At 44.5% G+C, this 21365-nt stretch overlaps 1 protein-coding gene across 3 annotated transcripts in view; it reads right to left on the bottom strand.

Annotated features, from left to right (window-relative positions):
- The window catches only part of PLEKHA1 (pleckstrin homology domain containing A1), a 63495-nt gene that overhangs the window by 13892 nt on the left and 28238 nt on the right, over positions 1-21365 (bottom strand). For all 3 annotated transcript variants that reach the window (XM_044296500.1, XM_044296501.1, XM_044296499.1), the window contains exons 2-5: positions 14317-14477; positions 14015-14071; positions 13691-13736; positions 1254-1351 (exon numbers count right to left, since the gene is read on the bottom strand). In XM_044296500.1, the coding sequence (XP_044152435.1) occupies positions 1254-1351; positions 13691-13736; positions 14015-14071; positions 14317-14457 (342 nt within the window). In that variant the 5' untranslated portion in view covers positions 14458-14477. The remainder of the gene's footprint in view (positions 1-1253; positions 1352-13690; positions 13737-14014; positions 14072-14316; positions 14478-21365) is intronic.

The following is a 21365-nucleotide window of genomic DNA, read 5'->3' on the forward strand; positions in this document are numbered from 1 at the left end:
TAAGATCAGGCAATCGTTTTCTTCTTCTTATAATGCCCTCAAAGACATGCTTTGTTATATAGTGGACAATACTCTGTATTTACTGTATATACGGACAGTGGTCCTTCCAGAAGATGAAAAGTTCTCAAGGCCTAGTCTGCATGCTTTCTTACAGAAGATGTTATATAAATGATATTGTAGGTCACTGACACGACCAGTCTGGCCTGGGTATTCAATAGACCTCAGTGAAAGGGGAAAAAAAATGAATTCTAAAAGGAAGTATTAAAAGTGAAACCCTTTAATACTACATTCATGTGAACAAAATCACGTGCACACTGGTAACACACTGCATGTAGCAGTTAAACATTTTATATATACTGCTAAATATTACTGTGCCATTGGGATAAGGCATCACGCACACAACCTTGCGTTGCATCAACGTTTTTTGCAGACCCTTTGACTTCAATAGGTCTTGGTCCAGATTTTGCAGCCAAGTATAGGACATGTTCTATCACAGATCAGAATATGTCTGCAAAATGCAGACTATGGATCCACCGAAGTCAATGGGTGTGCCCAAAAATTATGGACGGCACACGGCCTCTGTATTTTGCACATCTGCAATTTGCGAACCACAAATCAGATCTGGTCGTGTGCATGAGGCCGGAGTACTGCCTCCCCTGCACTGTGGTGCCCCTGGGCATCGGTTCTGCAGGGACCTACATGATGTTCCCTTTTATTTCAATGAACCCGTGCTGTATTTCCCTGCACTGCAGATGACTGGACGTACTGTCGTGCAGGGAAAAACAGCGAACAGGACTGCAGCTTCCTCCTCGTTAGGATTGGTAGGCGTCCAATAGGTTTGACACCCACAAATCAGGGTGATTTTGTATCTTAAAGTTATATCATCACTTTATAATATGGAACAACTATTTAATAGCAGCAAATTAACTATACATGGGACTCAATCATGAATTTGCTCATGAGGAGACAGCACTCTGTTCCACCTCTATACACTGCAGCCATCAAACATTGGTGAAGGGGATGTCCGGAGGCAGTGGGGGCGTTCTACCCATCAACACAGCAAATGCATAACCATGAGATGCTGTATTCTTTATCTGTCATTAACGAATAGCAAAATGTATTTGTGCAATTTGTTGTAATATCCCAGCAGACCTGTCACTGTAATAAGTCCTCCTGATCTAGGACAGCATACCCGGGTGACAGATCTGCTTTAATTAAATCCAAGCACACCAACAGAAATAAAGAACGCTCACTGTAATTTTGGTAGCTTTGTTGAGGACATTCACCCATTCCACTAGGTCTTGCTGATCATTGGCTTGTAGAAAGTATTTCCTCATGCCGGCATTTATTACTGTAAGAAAACAGACACATAAGATGTAACAGTATCAGTGCTGATTCCACATATATAAGTAACTATGTAATATATCTTATTAGAGAAAAGTGACATTTCCTCCCCTTATGAGCCACCTTTTCTCCGCAACCTCCCTCCTGAACTGATCATTCACTCGGAAGTCACTGCTAAAAACAGAGATAAGGCTACTTTCACACTAGCGTTCATAGGTCCGTTCGTGAGCTCCGTTTGAAGGAGCTCACGAGCGGACCCGAACGCCTCCGTCCAGCCCTGATGCAGTCTGAATGGATGCGGATCCGCTCAGACTGCATCAGTCTGGCGGCGTTCAGCCTCCGCTCCGCTCGCCTCCGCACGGACAGGCGGACAGCTGAACGCTGCTTGCAGCGTTCAGCTGTCCGCCTGGCCGTGCGGAGGCGAGCGGATCCGTTCAGACTTACAATGTAAGTCAATGGGAACGGATCCGCTTGAAGATGTCACCATATGGCTCAATCTTCAAGCGGATCCGTCCCCCATTGACTTTACATTGAAAGTCTGAACGGATCCGCTCAGGCTACTTTCACACTTAGAATTTTTTCTAAGTTATTAATGCAGACGGATCCGTACTGAACGGAGCCTCCGTCTGCATTAATATAATCGGATACGTTCAGAACGGATCCGATCGAACGCTAGTGTGAAAGTAGCCCAAAACGGATCGCCAGCTCACTGAGAAATCAAGTTACAGGCTGCTAATCTCACCCCAATGCTGGATTCACAGCAGCACTGCTGTTTAGGGTGCATTCACACAACTGTATGTATTTTGCGGTCCGCAAAAAATATACGGATGACGCCCGTGTGACAGGAGCGTTCCATCCGTTTTTTTGCGGATCCATTGTAAGAATGCCTATCCTTGTCTGCAAAATGGAAAGGAATAGGACACGTTTGCGGGGCTACGGAATGGACATACGGATGCGGACCCATTGAAATGAATGGGTCCACATCCTATCTGCAAAAAATGCGGATCGGATGCGGACCAAAAACATGGTCACTGGAATGGGGCCTTAATGTCATACATGCTGCTCCTTTTGGTGTGCTAAAGAGAGACAGGGGAGCAGGATTTCCTCTGTGTATGGGAGACATTATAGCAGCTAATCACTGTCCCTCTTGAAGCTGAGCTCAGTGAAAGCTAACAATTCAGCTGGGGTGGCATGGTGACTTTGTCCCTGACATGTGGTGCAGGGGAAGATTGTAACATTGCAATACAACTGTACATCGCAACATAATCAAAACTACTGGGGTCACGTTGCGATTTGCAAATTGTCATGACCCAAAAAGTCACAAGAAATCCAAACCTGCTAAATTTCATGGGACTGTTGAGTTGCTGTCATATGCTGTGAAGTATGTTGCAGTCTAAGTCAAATAATGGTCAGATATAGTTCCTCATGTATAAATGACCACTTATTCAGAAAGAGTCACTAAAAACGACAAGTATGCTTTAAGGGCACGAGATCGGCAAGTTGGTATAATGCTCATCAGCGACAACCACCATGGTCCTTCTATTCTGAGAACGCTGCAGTTTACTGATGGCACTTGGGGACCAGTCCCGCTCTATTAGGGTACAGCCACATGGAGAGTAACAGGCAAGTCGTGTGTAACTTCCATTAAAGTCAATGAAAGAAAAGACACGCATGAGTTGTTAAACCAAATCAGTCATGTTGCAGAATGTCGCACTGTGACACCATTGGCAAACATTACATGAAATGTAATGTTAATGGCTGTGCGGCATTGAATGTGCCAGCTGGGGTCCCTACCTGTGGCCCGCCAGCTGGGGTCCCTACCTGTGGCCCGCCAGCTGGGGTCCCTACCTGTGGCCCGCCAGCTGGGGTCCCTACCTGTGGCCCGCCAGCATTTAAAATGCAAAAGCAGTGTGTGCCAAATCTTTACTGGACTGCAGCACACTGACAGGGCCAAGACTCACCCCAGGTAGAAATCTAAGGTATCTGGATGCACTTCTGGCTTTGGATAAATAAACTGCATCCAAACTGCATGTATGATACCAGCCTGAATCTGAACAGTCGTCTGCGGCAGGCACAGTAAACTGCTGTCCTAGAGACCAATGTTGCTGATAAATATTTAACAGGAAGGAATGTAAGGAATGGAGGAAAAGGAATTCAGGGGACATGTTGGGATCTGTCCACAAGCAGACATCACTGAAATACCCTGGTACCACATATAAAACTGGTACAAGTTAAAATATATAAAAAGTTATTCCCCTAAATGAAGAAAAAGGCTATGTTTACGCAGCCAAATAGCAGGAGCAGAAATCCAAGCCCAACCCTCAGGTTTCTGCCACTGATTTTCATTCCCACATGACGTGGACCCACCTGAGGATTCAGCCCTATTCAAAGGGACTAATCCACGTGAGGCCACGGTTTACACATGGAGACTGTGGCAAGTTTTTTCTCTCCAATACAGTTTTCCCATGGAAACCAACAGGAGGCTGAAAACAACCAGGTGTCAATTTATTCATGTATTTTCAGGAGGTAGCAACGTTCCAGCACTGCCATTTCACATGGTTAAACCTCAATCACACTTCCGTGTCCATGATGAAGTCTGTGATTAAATCCGTGAAATGGTGGTCAGTGATGCACCCGTGTCCGTGATGGATCCGTGTGTGGTCTGCGTGTCCGTTTTATGCTGTCCGTGTGTCATCTGTGTTTTACCGACACGGCACAGCATGTCTTTCTAATAATCCGTGGTTTTCACTGACCCATAGACTCTAATAGGCGTGATGGATCCATTAATATGGAAAAATAGAGCACGAATCGTGCTAAAAGAACACAGACCGTGGTAAAAAACTGATGTGTGAATACACACATTAAAATGAATGGGTACGTGTGCTGTCCACGATGCTACAAAGGCTCATCACCCCCTGCCATTGGCTGCAAACCCCCTCCCCTCCCCGACACTGGACTTTCTCATCCATGTACAGGGCGGTGCCGGGACCAGGAGCGGCGCCGGGGTAAGTTAGGGGGGAGGGGCTGTTTGAGAAATTAGATAACCCCTTTAAACAAACCGGGGGCACCTCAGAACTCGGCATTGTGTTGTCCCTTCATTATTCCTCTTAGAAATGTATGAATAAATTGACAACTGGCTCATGAAGGGGTGTGTTGCTGTACATTTGGCTCCGTCAGCACTTGGACAGAGTATTTAGGCATGCCACTCTACTGTTAATGCCAGATTGTCAATTCAACCATCTTCCAGAAGGAATAACAAAGGGATGGCACAACGGAGAGTTATAATATAAAATTCATATTTTATGGGGGATGCCCTTGCTTACTAAAACAGGTATGTCAGGAAAGGTGACAGCTCCTCTTTAACCCAGTCTTCACACATAAGGTACTTGAGGAATGAATGTGGGAAACAATGGACCAGAAATGAACTGACCAGACATGGGAGGAAATAAAAAGGCTTCTGCCTAAATGAACCAGCGATTAGACCAAAGCAGTAAAATGTCTACGAGTCGAATTTCATTTTCTGATATCAAAGAGCGCTTTCAAATGAGAAGCACTGCTAAATATAAAAGCCTCCCAATGTCCTCCTCTGCCTTCCTCTCCACTTGTGCAAGAACGTTCAGATATGCAAAGCACCATTTCCTGTAGACATTCGTTTTTTCCAATGCTCATTTCAAATTAATTCATATGAGAAAACATTAAAGGGGATTCGGTCACCCGGCTTATGCTGCCCTATCTGACGTGGAAGAGACCCCGATTATGGTGGCATGTCACTTCACCAGGTGCAGTGCTGGAGTCCTCTCAATCATGTGAAAGCCCACTGCCGATTAACAGCATTCTCCCTAATACCATGCCTAAGGAGAAAACGGTGCGTCAATGAATAGCCGGCAGGGGAGCAGCTGCATCTGATAAACTGGGATTTGATCAAAAAATAAATAAATACAGCATATCAAAAATGAAGTGACGTTAGACTATAATCAGGGTCTTTGTTACGGCTTTAGGTTGTCCTCAGGCACAAGAAATGCAGATTGTGTCCTGATATAAAAGTATTAGGGACCAAGATGCTGTTCAGCAAACATCCCTCACCTGGATATCCTTTCACTCTTGTCTTTAATTCTAAAATCTTAAAACTGGCATTAGAAGACACTTTGCATTCACCATATTTTCCATTTACTCTGTTTCCGGATAAACCCAAAGGCTGTGTCTCCGCTTTGCAATAAGCTAGTTTGTATTCCAGTGCATCTAAAATGAAGCAACTTTCCAATACAAAATAGGGGGCTGACAAATGGCAATATGACTACAAGATCTGAGTACACGGGTGTCTACGTAAAAGTTGATACTTTTTCATTGTTGAATAAATGGAACAAATACATAGGTTTTGAAGGTAAATGGGCAGAGGTAGGTTACAGCCCCTTTACTGTGTAACCACTTAGGGACCCAGAGATCAGACAGCCCCCCACTGATCGCCTATCCTGAGCACAGAGAGCCCCCCCCCCACTGATTGCCTATCCTGAGCACAGAGAGCCCCCCCCCCCCCACTGATTGCCTATCCTGAGCACAGAGAGCCCCCCCCCCCACTGATCGCCTATCCTGAGCACAGAGAGCCCACCCCCACTGATCGCCTATCCTGAGCAATGAGAGCCACCCCCCTCCCCCACTGATCGCCTATTCTGAGCACAGAGAGCCCCCCCCCCCACTGATCGCCTATCCTGAGCACAGAGAGCCCCCCCCCACTGATCGCCTATCCTGAGCACAGAGAGCCCCCCCCCCACTGATCGCCTATCCTGAGCACGGGCCATCTTAAACAGGTATTCTTATTTCAGGATGCTTTTCCCCATGACCACCTCTTGCCTGGATGCAGCAGCCAGAAGCTATGGGACTATGGAAACAACTAAAGGGGGATCTGCTAAACTATTTTGGCAGTTCCCATACAAGTAAATGGGAGTTATGGAAAAGAGTAGCACAGCAAGCTTTTCTATTTCCAGATCTTAAAAGTTATGGAAATAGCGCAGCACATAGCCTGCCTGTCCGATTCCCTATTCTCGACCACCTCTAGCCAAAGAGCTGGGACCCACATCAGATACTTATGGCATCCTAAAGACCATAATACCATAAATGTTTGAGATGGGAATACTCCTTTAAAGCCCCTTTTAATCACCAATCAGATGAGTAAAAAAGCAGAGTATATCCTGACAGGACTCCTAGGACAGATAGCATGTCCTGATTACCCCGCCCACACAGGATGATTGACTTCTCTTTAAAGGGATTTTCCAATTTTTTTTTATATTGATGACCTATCACCAGGGGCAGACTGGGAACTAAAAGTGGCCCTGAAAAAAAAAAAAAAAAAAAAGTGGCCCCATGTTGTAGGAAGGTACAAATTGCAGAGCAATACCACCCCAGCTGAACCAAAAACCACAGTGCAGCACTAAATACTGCCATCTGCTCCACAGTATTCAACTGTATCGCTGTCCCGAGGATTCAGGAGGGCACCTGCGGCCGCTGGCCAGGTGCGTGAGAGAGAATCAGATCATTATGTACCTGGCTGGCGGCCATAAAGAGGGCTTGGGTGGCCTTCCTGAGCATTGGCCCACCGGGAAAATTCCCTGTAAAGTCTATGGCTAATCCACCCCTGCCTATCACTATCTGAAAAATACCCAGGACCCCCACCGATCAGCTTTTTGAGAAAGCAGTGGCGCTCACAGTAGCGGCGCAGCATTCTCCATCTTTTCCGAGGATATGAGGTGAATGTATAGCTGCTGTACGGCCCAGCCCCAATGTATAGAGCTGTGCTAGGTAAGCAGAACTACTGCGAGCACCGCTGCCTTCTTAAAACAGCTGAACGGTGGGTGTCGTATCCCCTACCGATCAGAAAAAATATTAATAAAAATTTAAAAACTGGAAAACCCCTTTATAAAAATTGAGAACAAGGCGGCTCACCTCCAATCCGAATGGAATTAGGTGCTCACGTAAATGTTTACCCCAAAAAACAAGCGAAAAGTAAATATATGTAAAAAAAAAAAAAAAAAAGGGCACTCAAATCATAAGTCGTTGCATCGGAAGAGTTTATATAAACATACCATTATACATTTAACAAAATTAGATTAATTTTCGATCGATATTATGGTCGATTTTGATGGTATAAATCGATGTAATAATCGACTCTTAGGATTAATATTACATCGATTATTACATATTAATCCTAAGAGTCGATTACTACATCAATTTATACCATCAAAATCGACCATAATATCAATCGAAAATTAATAAAATTTTGTTCTTATATAAATGTTTTAATGTTATTTTTAAATGTTATTTAAAATGTATATTGGTATGTTTATATAAACTCTTCCGATGCAACAACTTATGATTTGAGTGCCCGTTTTTTACATTGAAACCCCCTTTGACAACACTGCCTTTCCCTGGAGTCATGCCAGGATTTACTCCACTTTTTACTCAGATACCCTGCTCCGAATCATATAAAACCTATACATCACAGAGCTCAGCTTCTCTCCCTCTATCATAGCCTGCTCTTAAATGAGCAGCCTATATCACCAGACAGGTTCTCAAGATGTATTGGAGAACCCTTTTAAGGCTGGCCATACACAAGACCTCTCAGGTAGTTGCTTAACCCACATGGGAACAAAGGATTGGACATGCTGAAATCAGACACGTACAATCCTCCCTAACCTCTGCAGCCGTCTGCTACAGGCCTTCCTTCACATGAGAGCAACCAACCAACCCTGTCGGATGCAGACCCGTTCACGTCAATGGGGCCGCATGAAGATGCAACACTGTGTGCGGTCTACATCCATTTGGCGGTTCCGTTGCATCCACAAAAATATATAACATGTCCTATTCTTGTCCGATAGGACTGGTCTATTATGGACCAGATGTTCTGTAAAATGCAGAACGCACACGGCCGGTATGCGTGTTTTGTGGAGCCACAAAACATCCATGAGCCCCAAGACAAATAGAAAAGTCCTTTGCACTAAATACTAAACCAGAAAGGCACAATTATTCAGAAGATCTGAGTACCAAATCGCGGATCCACACAATACAGATACAGGCCGTGTGCATCCTGCATTTTCCCTTCCGCAGGTCCTGCAGAATGTTTCAAATGCCTGTTCTAGTCCACAAAATGGACAGGAATAGGACATGTTCCGTTTTGCGGGGCCGCTGAACTGAGATCATCTTTTGCTGCCCCATTGATGCAGACCAAACATACGGTCGTGGGCACGAGCCCTTAGACCCTACGGTCGTGGGCACGAGCCCTTAGACCTCATGCACACGCCCATACGGATGCAGGCTGTGTGCCGTCAGCATTTTATTTGCGGACACGTTATCAATGAATCCGCGCTCTGCATTTTATGGACATATGGATGCAGAAAGCACACAAATGATCTGTGTGCTGTCCGCATCCGTAGGTCCGTTCCACAAAAGGATATAACATGTCCTATACTTTTCTGCAAAATGCAGACCACAGACCCATTGAAGTCAATTTAAGATGCGCTCATATGTATGAGGCCTTAATATTAGCTGCACTTGACTGACTGAAGAGAAGAAGCTAGATAGCAAGGAAGCTGCTCAGGAAGAGGGGAGAATGAGGCACATCTATACAGGAAGCTAGAACTTAAAATAACCCATCTCAAGAGGGATAAGACTCTGCAAACGACAGAAAACAGCAGTCAGGAGGCTGCTCGTCCACAGCCCGATCAATGCAAGCTTTCTGCTGAATGACTTGTTCTAGAGGGCACAGCAACTCCAAAAATAGGCCCACTCACCTGCAAACGGCAAGCTCAGATTTTCCAACCATCGGCCTTCATCCAGGAAACCAATGCTGAATATCAGCTGAATCAGATGCACGCTTATTAGGCATCACATTATTTTCTATGCTGTAAGCAGACACCCTATTTATAAAAGTATTTTTATTTTTTTATGGGATTCATACGACCGTATAATTTTATCCGCATCCGTTCCGCATTTTGCGGAATAGATGCGGATCCATTCATTTCTGCGGACAACGTTCAGTATGTGGTCCGCATTTGTGTTTCCACATTTCTATTCCGCAAAAATATGAAGCTTGCACTACTATTGTCCACACAGATCAGTCCGCAGCCCCATTCAAGTCAATGGATCCGCAAATTGCGGATGACATACGGAATGGTTTCCATATGTCATCAGTTTTTTTTGCGGATCCGTTTCCGTATTTTTGAAGGCCTTATTTTTTTCCCCCTCTCTCTCTTTTTCCCATACGAAACACAAAAACTTAAGTAATTTGTCCGCAAAATGCAGACACACTGTTCCGTTAAACGGAAAGGATTACACATGGTCATAATGTACCCTAATTCAAAGAGTTCTGTAGATGCGAGACAATTCTCTGTCAAGTGCTGTATGTGCAGATCTATTCCCATCTAGATGCAATGTTATGTGGACTCTCCTTTACTGGGAACACATGCTGTCAAACTAAACCAATGCAGAACAGGACTGGTACAGAATGCCTGTTTTAGGGCTAATATACAGAAAAAACAACAACAACACATTTTTAACCCCAGTTAGGCCTCCTGCACACGAATGCACGAACACCTACCCTGGGGCAGCCACAGCGGATCGCGCACCCATTCACTTTAATGGGTCCGCGATCCGGCCGTTCCTCAAAAAGATAGGACACGTTCTATCTTTTTGCGGAACGGAAGTACGGGACAAAACCCCACGGAAGCACTCCGTAGTGCTTCAGTAGGGCTCCGTTCCCCATCTCTGGACCCATTGAAGTGAATGTGTCCGCATCCGTGATGTGGAATAGACACGGAACGGTGCCCATGTATTGCGGATCCGCGAATGTGGTCCGCAATACGGCAACGGGCAGCACACGTTCGTGTGCAGGAGGCCTTATTCTCAAAAAGAACAAATAAAATCACTGAAAGTGGCCACATACACCACTCACAAAAATATTTGGCTTGTGGGTGAAATATTACGATGAACCTAAATTACACTCTAAGGGTCCATTCAGACATCCGTAGTGTATTGCGGATCCGCACTACACCCGGCCAACACGCCCATAGAACTGCCTATTCTTGTCTGCAATTGCGGACAAGAATAGGACATGTTCTATTTTTTTCCGGAGCCGCAGAACGGAAGATCGGGGGCTCTCTGCATCCATTCCATCCCCATAGAGAATGAATGGGTCCGCACCTGTTCCACAATTTGCAGAACGGATGCGGACCCATTATACTGACGTGTGAATGGAGCCTAACCTTTACAGGTGAACTTAATGTGACCTTCATTAAACCTTTCAACGCACATGTTCTAGTGTTAAAAGTTTCAGTATGTTTTCCACAACTTGCTGTTTGATCCACGAATCGCCCAATAAACTTCTAGGTTCAATTAGAATTGGTATTTAAACAGTCCTCCTCATCATGCTGTTCACATTTTGACATCATGAGACGAAGATGACACCTAACAATTGATCAACAGTACCTCGCCATTGAGAGGCTTCAAGCAGGATGTTCTCAGGCAGAAGTGGCCACTGAGCTTAGAGTGTCAGAGTGTCATCAGCAGGTTGTATCAGAGATACAGAGAGACTGGAAGAGTCACAGAAAGGCATAGAAGTGGATGTCCTTTGGCCACATCCCAGACTGATGACTGCCTTGCAGAACCAGATGATGAATACCACATAACTCGAGGCACATTTAAGGGAGGTGAGAGGCACCAAAGTGTCATGTCAGACCATTAAAAACCATTTACATCATCGTGGTCTGTGTGCTAGTTGACCTGCAAGGGTCCCTGATCACAGGCTGTGTGTTGCATGGGCCAGGGAGCATCTACGCTGGACAATGGACCAGTGGACCTCAATGCTGATCACTGATGAGAGTCGATTCACGCTAAGCAGAAAGGATGGCCACCAATAATGTTGGAGACATCAAGGTGATCACTATGCATCAGCCACTGTTGTCACCAGACGAGCCTTTGGTGGTGGAGGTGGTGTTACAGTGTGGGCAGGTGTGTCTAGTCAATACAGAACTGTCCCACACTTTGTCAGTGGTACAGTGACAAGCCCATACTACTTGAATAATGTCATTAATCCAGTCATTGTGCCTCTGCATGAACAACACAGGCCTAACTTTATCTTCATGGAGGACAATGCGCCAGATCATCAAGGTCACATCATTAGGGAACGGCTGCTGGAGACTGGGGGACCTCAAATAGAGTGGCCTGCACTTTCTCCAGACCTGAATCCCACTGAAAACCTATGGGATCAGCTGAGTCGCCGTGTAGAGGCTTGTAACTCTGTACCCCAGAACCTCAATGACCTGAGTCCCGCTTTGTTAACCTGGGAATTAAAAGGGCATCTGTCACCAGTTTTGTACCTATGAAACTGGCTGACATGTGCGCTTGGCAGCTGAAGGAATCTGTGTTTGATTGACAGGGCCAGGCATTGTAAACAATATCATGCCTGCCTGGACCTGCCAATCAAAGTGGAGAAGATACAGCAGTTGCAGAGAGAGCTGAGCCCGTTGCTCCTAGAGGCTAATTTCCATATATTAAAACATAATGTTTCTCAGCAATGCAGGCAAATATGAACATGGGACCAACACAGATGCCTTCAGCTGCCAATCACACATGTAACAGGTCAGCCAGTGTCATAGGTACAAATCTGCTGACAGATGTCCTTTAAAGGGAACCTGTCACCGGGATTTTGTGTATAGAGCTGAGGACATGGGTTGCTAGATGGCCGCTAGCACATCCGCAATACCCAGTCCCCATAGCTCTGTGTGCTTTTATTGTGTAAAAAAACAAAGATTTGATACATATGCAATTTAACCTGAGACCAGTCCTGTCCCTAACTCATCTCACATACAGGACTTCTCTCAGGTTAATTTGCATATGTATCAAATCTTTATTTATTTATTTTTACACAATCAGAGAGCTATGGGGACTGGGTATTGCGGATGTGCTAGCGGCCATCTAGCAGCCCATGTCCTCAGCTCTATACACAAAATCCTGGTAACAGGTTCCCTTTAGCCAAAATGTACACCAATGCCTCATTCAACATCCAGCATAGAGGCAGGGCAGAGTGCTGGTTGCAGAGTGCTATTGCATTTGTGTTTTTGCGTTTGTATCTGTATTTCGCCATAGCAATGTGCACCTGCATAGGGTTGTGCTGGCTGAACCCCCCACAGGTTCCCTTTAAAGACAACAAACTGCATAAATGGCATTCTAAGGCAAAAGGTCATTAATGCCCACAGCACCCAAAGGACAGCCTTCATTTTCTCACAGCCAGAAAATAAAAGTAGTCATCTCTAGTTGCTATTGACAATCTGACACTAGCGAATCCCCCCAAATAGCACCTGATGTTAGGGCACCTATATAATGTCTATACACCAGAGGGCTTATCAGCATGTATACTTATGCCTAAGGGTACTTTCACACTTGCGGCAGGACGGATCCGACAGGCTGTTCACCATGTCGGATCAGTCCTGCGGCTATTTCGACGTGCCGCCGATCCGTCTCTGGGACGGTGGCAGAGCTCCGGCGCAGCACGGCGAAAGCCGCCGGACTAAAAAGTACTGCATGTCCAACTTTTTAGTCCGGCGGCTTTCGCCGTGCACCGCCGTGCTGCGCTGGAGCTCCGCCCCCTGTCCCCATTATAGTCAAAGGGGACGGAGCGGCGGCACGGCGAAATAGCCGCAGGACGGATCTGACATGGTGAACAGCCTGTCGAATCCGTCCTGCCGCAAGTGTGAAAGAACCCTTAAGGTCCCTTTGCTCTGGCCGAGCATTGGCCAAATAATTACTAACAAGCGTGCATAGGAACACTCGTTAGTGAATAACTGCTGGTGTAAAGGTGCCGCCAATTTCTGATGAACGAGCAAAACACTTGTTCATCGGGTAATATGATCGTTTGTGCGGTCACCTAAATAATCGTTTGCCGGCAGCAGATCGCGATGTCTAATCATGGTCTGCTGACGGCAAATAATCATTTTGTATGGGGACGAGTGATGGCATTAGTGATCGCTCCTCCCCATACTGTGGAGGAGATTGGTGCATGTAATAGCAGCAGTCCCCTTCACTGACAAGCAGGCGATTACCAGGAAGGACTGCTTCCTTCCCGACAATCATCTGGTATATCTAGCAGCGTTTAAGTGTCTTTGGTTTCGGCACACTGTATACTAGAGTCATTTTGAATAGAAGATCTGAGCTTTTCAGTAAAGGAGGGCGGCAGAGGTCTGCTCCAAATCCTTTTCCGTGCGCTAACATCAGGGTTCCTCCGGTCACATAAGCCCTTTTAATGATCTTGTAATCAATGCCTCCCTACTCACAATGTAGGATGATGTAAATTAAGACTTACCAAAGCAAAACTCAGCCTTTGGTCGAAGTTTCGTGGCATCGCTCACCTATGTATAAAGAGGATTGGATGAGACTACCACAAGATAAAGGGATCAGCAGTATAAGGGCACGGCCACACGGTCAGGTTTACTGATGCAGTTTCAGAAGTCAAAATCAGGAGTGGATTGTAAAAGGAGAGAACGTATAAAAGGCAGATATGACCTCTCATTTTTTAATGCACTCCTGGTATTGGCTTCCAAAACTGCATCAGAAAACCTGACCGTGTGGCCGTACTCTAACTTTTCTTGAAGGGAAAAAAAAAAAAAAAAAAAAAGGAAATTCTTACCTTTGAAATGTAGGTGAGCTTAAGACACCCTACAGAAGGGGAACCTGCAGGGAGGTTCTGTAGAAATAAAGGAATACATTATACAGAAAAGGCATATAAAAAGCTTCAGAAAACAGGAAATCATTCACAGAAAACCACAATCTTCATAGGTTTGAGTGCAGAAAAATATTTATCTACTGAGTAATGAGTACGACATGTCGGCCCCCGGTTACAGCCTGACCACATTAGAACTGAAGTAGGGCCAGACAGCCGGCCCTACAGGAGTGCCACGTGTAATACAACAGTGTCAATGCGCCGCTCACCTGTGGATTGTCCATGTACCATAGCAGACCATTCTGGCTGGTGTCCAAGATGAAATATCTCCTAAGAAACTTGCCGCTGTTCTCGTGTTCCTCGATGTCCAGGAAGCCACAAATGCGATTCTGACGATCCACGTAAGGCATGTCTGGACTGGAACATTACCCTGTGTAAAATGAGGCACAGTAAGGTGATGTAATGCCTAGTAAGACTCAGGCACATGGGCCGCCCTGTGGTCTCCAACCTTATTTATTACCATGGGAGAACCTCCAAAGGACACTTCAAAATGCAGTGAAAGGGGACCTAAGGTTGACTCTGCGGATTTAGAAAACACGCTGAAATAAAAATCAGTGTGGAATCCGCTCTGATTTCCTGTACGTTTTTTTGAGCTTCCTATTCATTTCAAATGGGAGAGTTAGCGCAGATTTCGCCTAAGAGCATACTGCTTTTTTCAAGTTCTACCTAAAAAGAATGGGAATCTTTTTAGAGGCGTTTTTTGATGCGTTATCTGTTCAGTAAAACACGTGAAAAACAGTGCCAAAAAAACGTTGTGTGAACGATCCCCGAGTCCTGTAGGATGTCGTAACACATCTATAAAGCATTTCATGAAGGACAGAAGTCATCTAGAAGTATCTGCAGAAGTTGATAGATTCCACTTACAAAACCAGATGCTCAATAAAACCGAAGTGATCCAATTAATGACCAACGTCCACGTGATGAATTTATGGGGGATGTGCCATTATAACAAACTTATCCTCTATACTCAGGATAGGGGATAAAGTATCTGATCAGTGGGATTCTGACTGCTGGGGCCCCTGCAGATCACTAGGAAAGGGGCCCTTTGTTTCCCTGTTGGAATAAAGTGGCAGATGTGTGCTGCTGCTTCATTCAACTCTATGGGGCTGCTGGAGATAGCCGAGCTCTTGTACATGGTTATCTCAGACGTCGGCACCCAAGACATTGATCACAGCATGCTGATGGGTTATCATAGCTGGGTCCGAACTGCAGCACCCCGGTCTGCCATTTCAGTACACCTAAGAGGCATATGCATTAAGCTGATAGGCTGGATACGCTGCGATACAGAAGAACACAAGTATAGAAATGTATTATATAAAGTGATTGCACCCTAAAGTATAAAAAAATTACGTTAATTTTTGATACTTTAAAAAAAATGTAAGTTAATTCGGAGGACGTTACTGCTGAAGACAGTCATTGGCTGCAGCAGCGTACTTGACAGTGTCCTTACCTGGCCTTAAGTACACAAGCCTGGGCACTAGAAGATGGCAGAACAGGTAAGAATCTTTCAGTAGGTGATCCTTGCCAAGGGCCATAAGTAAATAGTTAATTTAACCCAAGGACCACACAACTTGCTTCACTGCGCATGTGCAACGAATTGAGGTGTACTGTCCTCGGATTAAATGTGTCTGGAGCTGCCGGCTCCTCTCCGGTAATAGACGGGTTCTTTTACTACATAAGGCTAAAAGGTACTTTTGCACTTGCGTTTTTCTTTTCCGGCATAGAGGTCCGTCTTAGGGGCTCAATACCGGAAAAGAACTGATCAGTTTTATCCCCATGCATTCTAAATGGAGAGCAATCTGTTCATGATGTCTTAAGTTCAGTCTTTTTGACTGATCAGGATGGAGATAATACCGCAGCATGCTACGGTTTTATCTCCGGCCAAAAATCCAGAACACTTGCCGGAATGCCAGATTTTTTTTCCATAGGAATGTATTAGTGCCGGATACATCCGTGAAAAAAAAAAAATGCTGGATACGTTTTTCCAGATGACACTGGAAAGACGGATCCGGCATTTCAATGCATTTGACTGTTCAGTCTTCAAATGCCATCAGTTGGCATACGGTCTGACAGACCTGCAGGTGATTAGTGGCCCCAAAACTAATGAAGGCTTCACTTTAAACTATTACAGTGCTGTGGATGTTTTTGAGTTTTGGAAACGTTATCCTAACATGTATGACCGGGTCCCTTGTCACACTATGTGCCTCTTAACTGTAAGGATGCTTGGCAGACAATGCCTGACCGTCACTGTGTACGCAAAACTTTATACAGCCACTGTAAACGCCCACAACAGCTTAACCTTCTTCTCGTCATGAAAACCTGCCCCATCAAGTAACAGATTTCTGTTTACAGAGAATATTTTGGTGGTTTGGTGATGTCTATAACGAATCAGGAGAAGGCTAACTGTTTCATGTCTCCTTAGGCTACTTTCACACTAGCGTTTTGAAAAGCTGTCCAAAACGGACCAGTTTTGCCCTAATGCATTTTGAATGGAAAAGGCTCCGCTCAGAATGCATCAGTTTGCCTCTGTTTAGTCTCCATTACGCTCTGGAGGTGGACAGCAAAACGCTGCTCGCAGCGTTTTGCTGTCCGTCCTGGGATGCAGAGCGAGAAGAATCCGTCCTGACAATAGAAAATGGATCCGTCCCACATTGACTTTCAATAGAGTTCAACAGATTCGTCTTGGCTATAGAAGACATAATACAACCGGATCAGTTCATGACTGATGCATGCGGTTGTATTATTGTAATGGAAGCGCTTTTGCAGATCCATGACGGATCGGCCGAAACCGCTAGTGTGAAAGTAGCCCAAGTCTGTTTGCCTGCTGTCCAATTAACGTCTGTTAGATTTTTTTTTCTCTTATGTGGTTACACAAACATCGGATGATACCTTTTTTCCCCCCCACAATAAAAAAAAATATATATATATATATATATATATATATATAATCTTAAAAAAAATAAAAAAATTTGTTAAATAAAATGCTTAAGTATATTAAAAGGGAAAAAAAAAAAATATATATATATATATATATATATATATATATATATATATATATATATATATATATATATATATATTGTAAAAATCTACCGGCAGCACCACTAATGAAAAAAATGGGTGCAAAGTCCGAGTACGGTAATTGGAGCTTACCCACTAATGAACAATGGAAAAAAATCGGACAGCACGCCAAACGGTTTCTTCAGTAAAGCAAGTGTCTTTAATCACCCATGTGGTGGCAGCAAAAAAGCCATATATATATAAAAAAACTCTAATTGCAATGATTCATTACATAAAAAATATGAAAAGTAAAATTTTTTTTTTTCTTTCAAATGATTGCGCTATAAAAGCATAAAAAATAAAACCACCGCTAGAATTCCACTTTTTGTCATCCTCCCTGCCAAAATGAAGAAGTTGTATGTTCTGCACTCATATTGGTGCCAATGAGACCTTTCAATTCATCATGCAAAAAACAAGCCCTCACAGAGACAGCCAAGCGCTGTACCCCGTTATCTATGTCAATACCGTAGATACTGAATGGAGCGGTCACGTGCGTATGTGAGCAACGCTCCAGTCAAACGACCACTTCTGACCATGTAAACACCTCAAATGGAGGTCACCAACACAATCGGAAAGCTTGCCAGGCAACCGGTAGTAAGGGTAGGTTTACACTTGCATTAAACTGAACCGGCTGAGAAGAGCCTGCCAGAGATCACCAGATCTGGCCTAGCCAAATACTGCCATTCACCACAGGTCCCCATTGCATCCAGCTGCTTTTTGGTGAAATGCTTTCTTCTGGACAGACCAAAAAAAACAAAAAACAACACACTGCATGTGAACAGCAGGGCCCCATTATAGTCAATAGGGTCCGGTGGTGAACTGTAGTATGCGGCTAGGCCAGATCCAGTGAACTCCAGAACAGCCTGCCGGATCCATTTAACGCAGGCATGAACCTACCCTAATAAGCCGGCATGCTGTATCTGCCATGATACAAGAGAAATGGCTTTTACAAAGTCTGTACAGAGAACAGTAGGAAAAAAACTGCAGCTGCGCAGTATCCCATGCGTGACACAGTGTATATACATACACACACTAAAGTGTAATTATGAAGATTAATTAAAATATTAAAAATCACTAAGTGTACCTGTGTCCATTGGAAGTGTAGGGACCGACTAGTCACATACGGTATATACCCTTCAGACTGCAATCTGACGGGAAATACTGCGCCTAAGCAAACAGCCCTATCACAGACATAGTAGGCTCAAATATTTGCGGAGCTGATAAGCTTGTAAGACCTTCACACATAGAGCTGTATGCTTTGTTAGAACGTTGTTCACATCATGTGTCGGCCCACACAGACACAGTGTACACCAAGCGCCCTTCTGATAGAAGATATGCCCCGGAATATACTATCTTTGCGGACTAGAAGTGTATACAGGTAGAAGAAGTGGATCAGCAACCCCCCCTTTGATGCTAATAAATCTTCACTTTCTTGCCATGAACAGAATACAGACAAATGTGATGCGTTGCGGTTAAACAGCAATGGTTGCTCGTTTGAAAAACGATGTTTAGCCGAAACGCGTCACATTTGACTGTATTCTGTTCATGACAAGAAAGTGAAGATTTATTAGCAAAAAATATATAAAATAAAGTGTGTTTGTATGTTCTCCCCTTGTTTACGTGGGTTTCCTTTGGGTACTCCGGTTTCCTCCCATACTCCAAAGACATACTGATAGGGACCTTAGATTGTGAGCCCCATTGGGGACAGTGTGATGATAATGTCTGTAAAGCGCTGAGGAATATAGCAGCAATATATAAGTGCATAAAATAAATAAATCAAAGGGCGAGTGCTGATCCACTTCTTCTAGGATGTATGGGCCTGCAACCCAGGATACGAGCACCACCACCGCGTGCCAACTGATTATTTCTACAAACTATAAGTGAATAAAGTAAACGGGAACCTGTGAGCAACATACAATGGGGAGGGGGGGGGGGGTTATCCGCGGGGTTTCTTGCCTATGCAGTGGGATACATTGCAGATTTCTGTTGAACACGTGGTAGGCTTCTAACAGTGTGTGAACAGAGCCATAAGGCTTCAGTATTCTCCTAAGACTATAGAAAACAATTTTTGAAACTGTTCGTTTCTGACTTCACTTTTGAAGCAATTTTAATATTCTAGTCTTCACTGCATTACCTTGGTGTTTAAAAAATAAAATAATCCAAATCTTTATAGGTGACAGCAGCCACTACAATTTACACTGCATCATTAAGGCCGCCATATACATTAGTGTAATGTTGGCTGAACCTGAACAAGAAGGGCGAGAAGGATCAAGTGAAATTAAAGGGGTATTATCATCTTCATGATCAGTACAGCGCGCGGCCCGGCCGGGAGAAGACTTCAAAGAGGATAGAGCCCGCCCCCTGCCGAAACCAGGAAGTGGACGGCGCGCGCCGGGAGCAGGTAAGTATCAAGTACCGTGTTGAGAAAACCCCTTTAATATTTTCCCCCAATCCTTTTAGGCTAAACTCACACAATCAGGATTGCGCGTGGAAAATATCTGCACCAACCGTAGGCGATGTACTTTGTGTTCTATGAGAAATTTAAATTGTTATGTACACAATGCAGATTTTTTTTGTGTGGATTTTAAAATTTATTTTAGGTTTCCTGGCCAGATTTCATGCATACCTCAATAAAGGGGGGGGGGGGGGGAGGGGGGGGGGGGAGTAAAATCTGCACCAATTGACAATTGATGCGGATTGTGCACACAGGTTTCCCTATAAACAACTGCGGATTTCAGTGCGGATTCTCCGCACTTAAATCGTGATCGTGTGCATTTACCCATATTCTCCCAGGGGATAAGATGCCGTCAGAAGTGTCTAGCAGAGGCTTTCTTTCCTCTCCCCAGTGGTGGAGTCGGGAGCGTGGTGGAGTGGTGGAGTCACAGTTTTCCCGGTCTGCACATGCGCAGACCAGAAGGACGGATCCGTCCTTCAGTTGTTTTGCAATGCCGGATCCGGCACTAATGCAAGTCAATGGGAATTAATGCCGGATCCGGCATTCCGGCGACTGATCAGACATTTTGTCCGGCCAAAACGCCTGACAGTGACTGAACAGAACGCATACTGATGCAAACTAAACTGATTTCTATCCATTCATAATGCATTGGGATAATGCCTGATCAGTTATTTTCCGTTATATAGAGCCCTTTTGACGGAACTCTATGCCGGAAAAGAATAACGCTAGTGTGAAAGTACCCTTATGCTGCCAATTTACACTCCGAGCACACACTGCGGGCGCAGTGCAGTCTGTGCTGTCGTTTTTCAGCCATTGCGGCAAAAAGAACAGCATTTTGCCAAAGTTTTCCATGGTTATTATAAAAAAAAAAAAAAAAAAAAAAGGCAGATCTTTTGTTACCACGCAGACAAGCAACTCTCAAGAGTGTCAGATGTGGGCTTATTCCTCATTTCAAGAATGCATGTTTATCGTGGAGTTGCCAGAAATATTCACACCGTTCACTTAAGTCTTGAAAAAGGGGTTGGGAAAGTGGACGTGGTCAGATGTTAATTAGCGTCACTTCAGATTTACCACTGTGAAAAAAATAAAATTTGCAAACTCACTCCACTACAAAAAACTGGAGGAGCATTTCTTAATATTGAAGATGCGCCAAATTTAACAAACGTATGACATTTGATATTTTTGGCACAGTACACAATAAAAAAAAAAAAAAATTTCAACTATTAACCTCATGATAAATTCTACCCACAGTGCCACGCTGACACGGTATGGCAGCACACTGCCTATGGGTCTGTAATACAAACCCCAGGGGACTCCGCATGGCCAGTCCACAGAACCGCAAAAACTCCTGAAATTCGAGTGCCCAACCTCAGTGAATTGGTAACTTTACAGTAATGCACAATAAGTAAATTAGAAAGTCGCCTCATTTGTCCTTGAAGGGTAATTTGGGGGCTCAAAAAAACACCTTTAATTAACACAGTTTTCCCACAAAAGTCTTTCAACAGAGTCCTGTAAAAGTTAAAATCGGAAGTGATCAGGTAGCCAGGACCTCACCAACCTTCAGAATGATGGCATCCAAGTCTTTGGGTAAGGGCTCAGACGCGTCCAAAGTTTTGGTCCGCATGGATGCGGACCCATTCATCTCAACGGGGCCACAAAAGACGCGGACAGCACATGTGTATGCGGTCTTCATCCATAAGTCCGTCCCGTGGCCCCGCAAATAAAAGAACATGTCCTATTCTT

This window comes from Bufo gargarizans, chromosome 6 (assembly GCF_014858855.1).
Source record: "Bufo gargarizans isolate SCDJY-AF-19 chromosome 6, ASM1485885v1, whole genome shotgun sequence".
NCBI classification, from domain to species: Eukaryota; Metazoa; Chordata; class Amphibia; order Anura; family Bufonidae; genus Bufo; species Bufo gargarizans.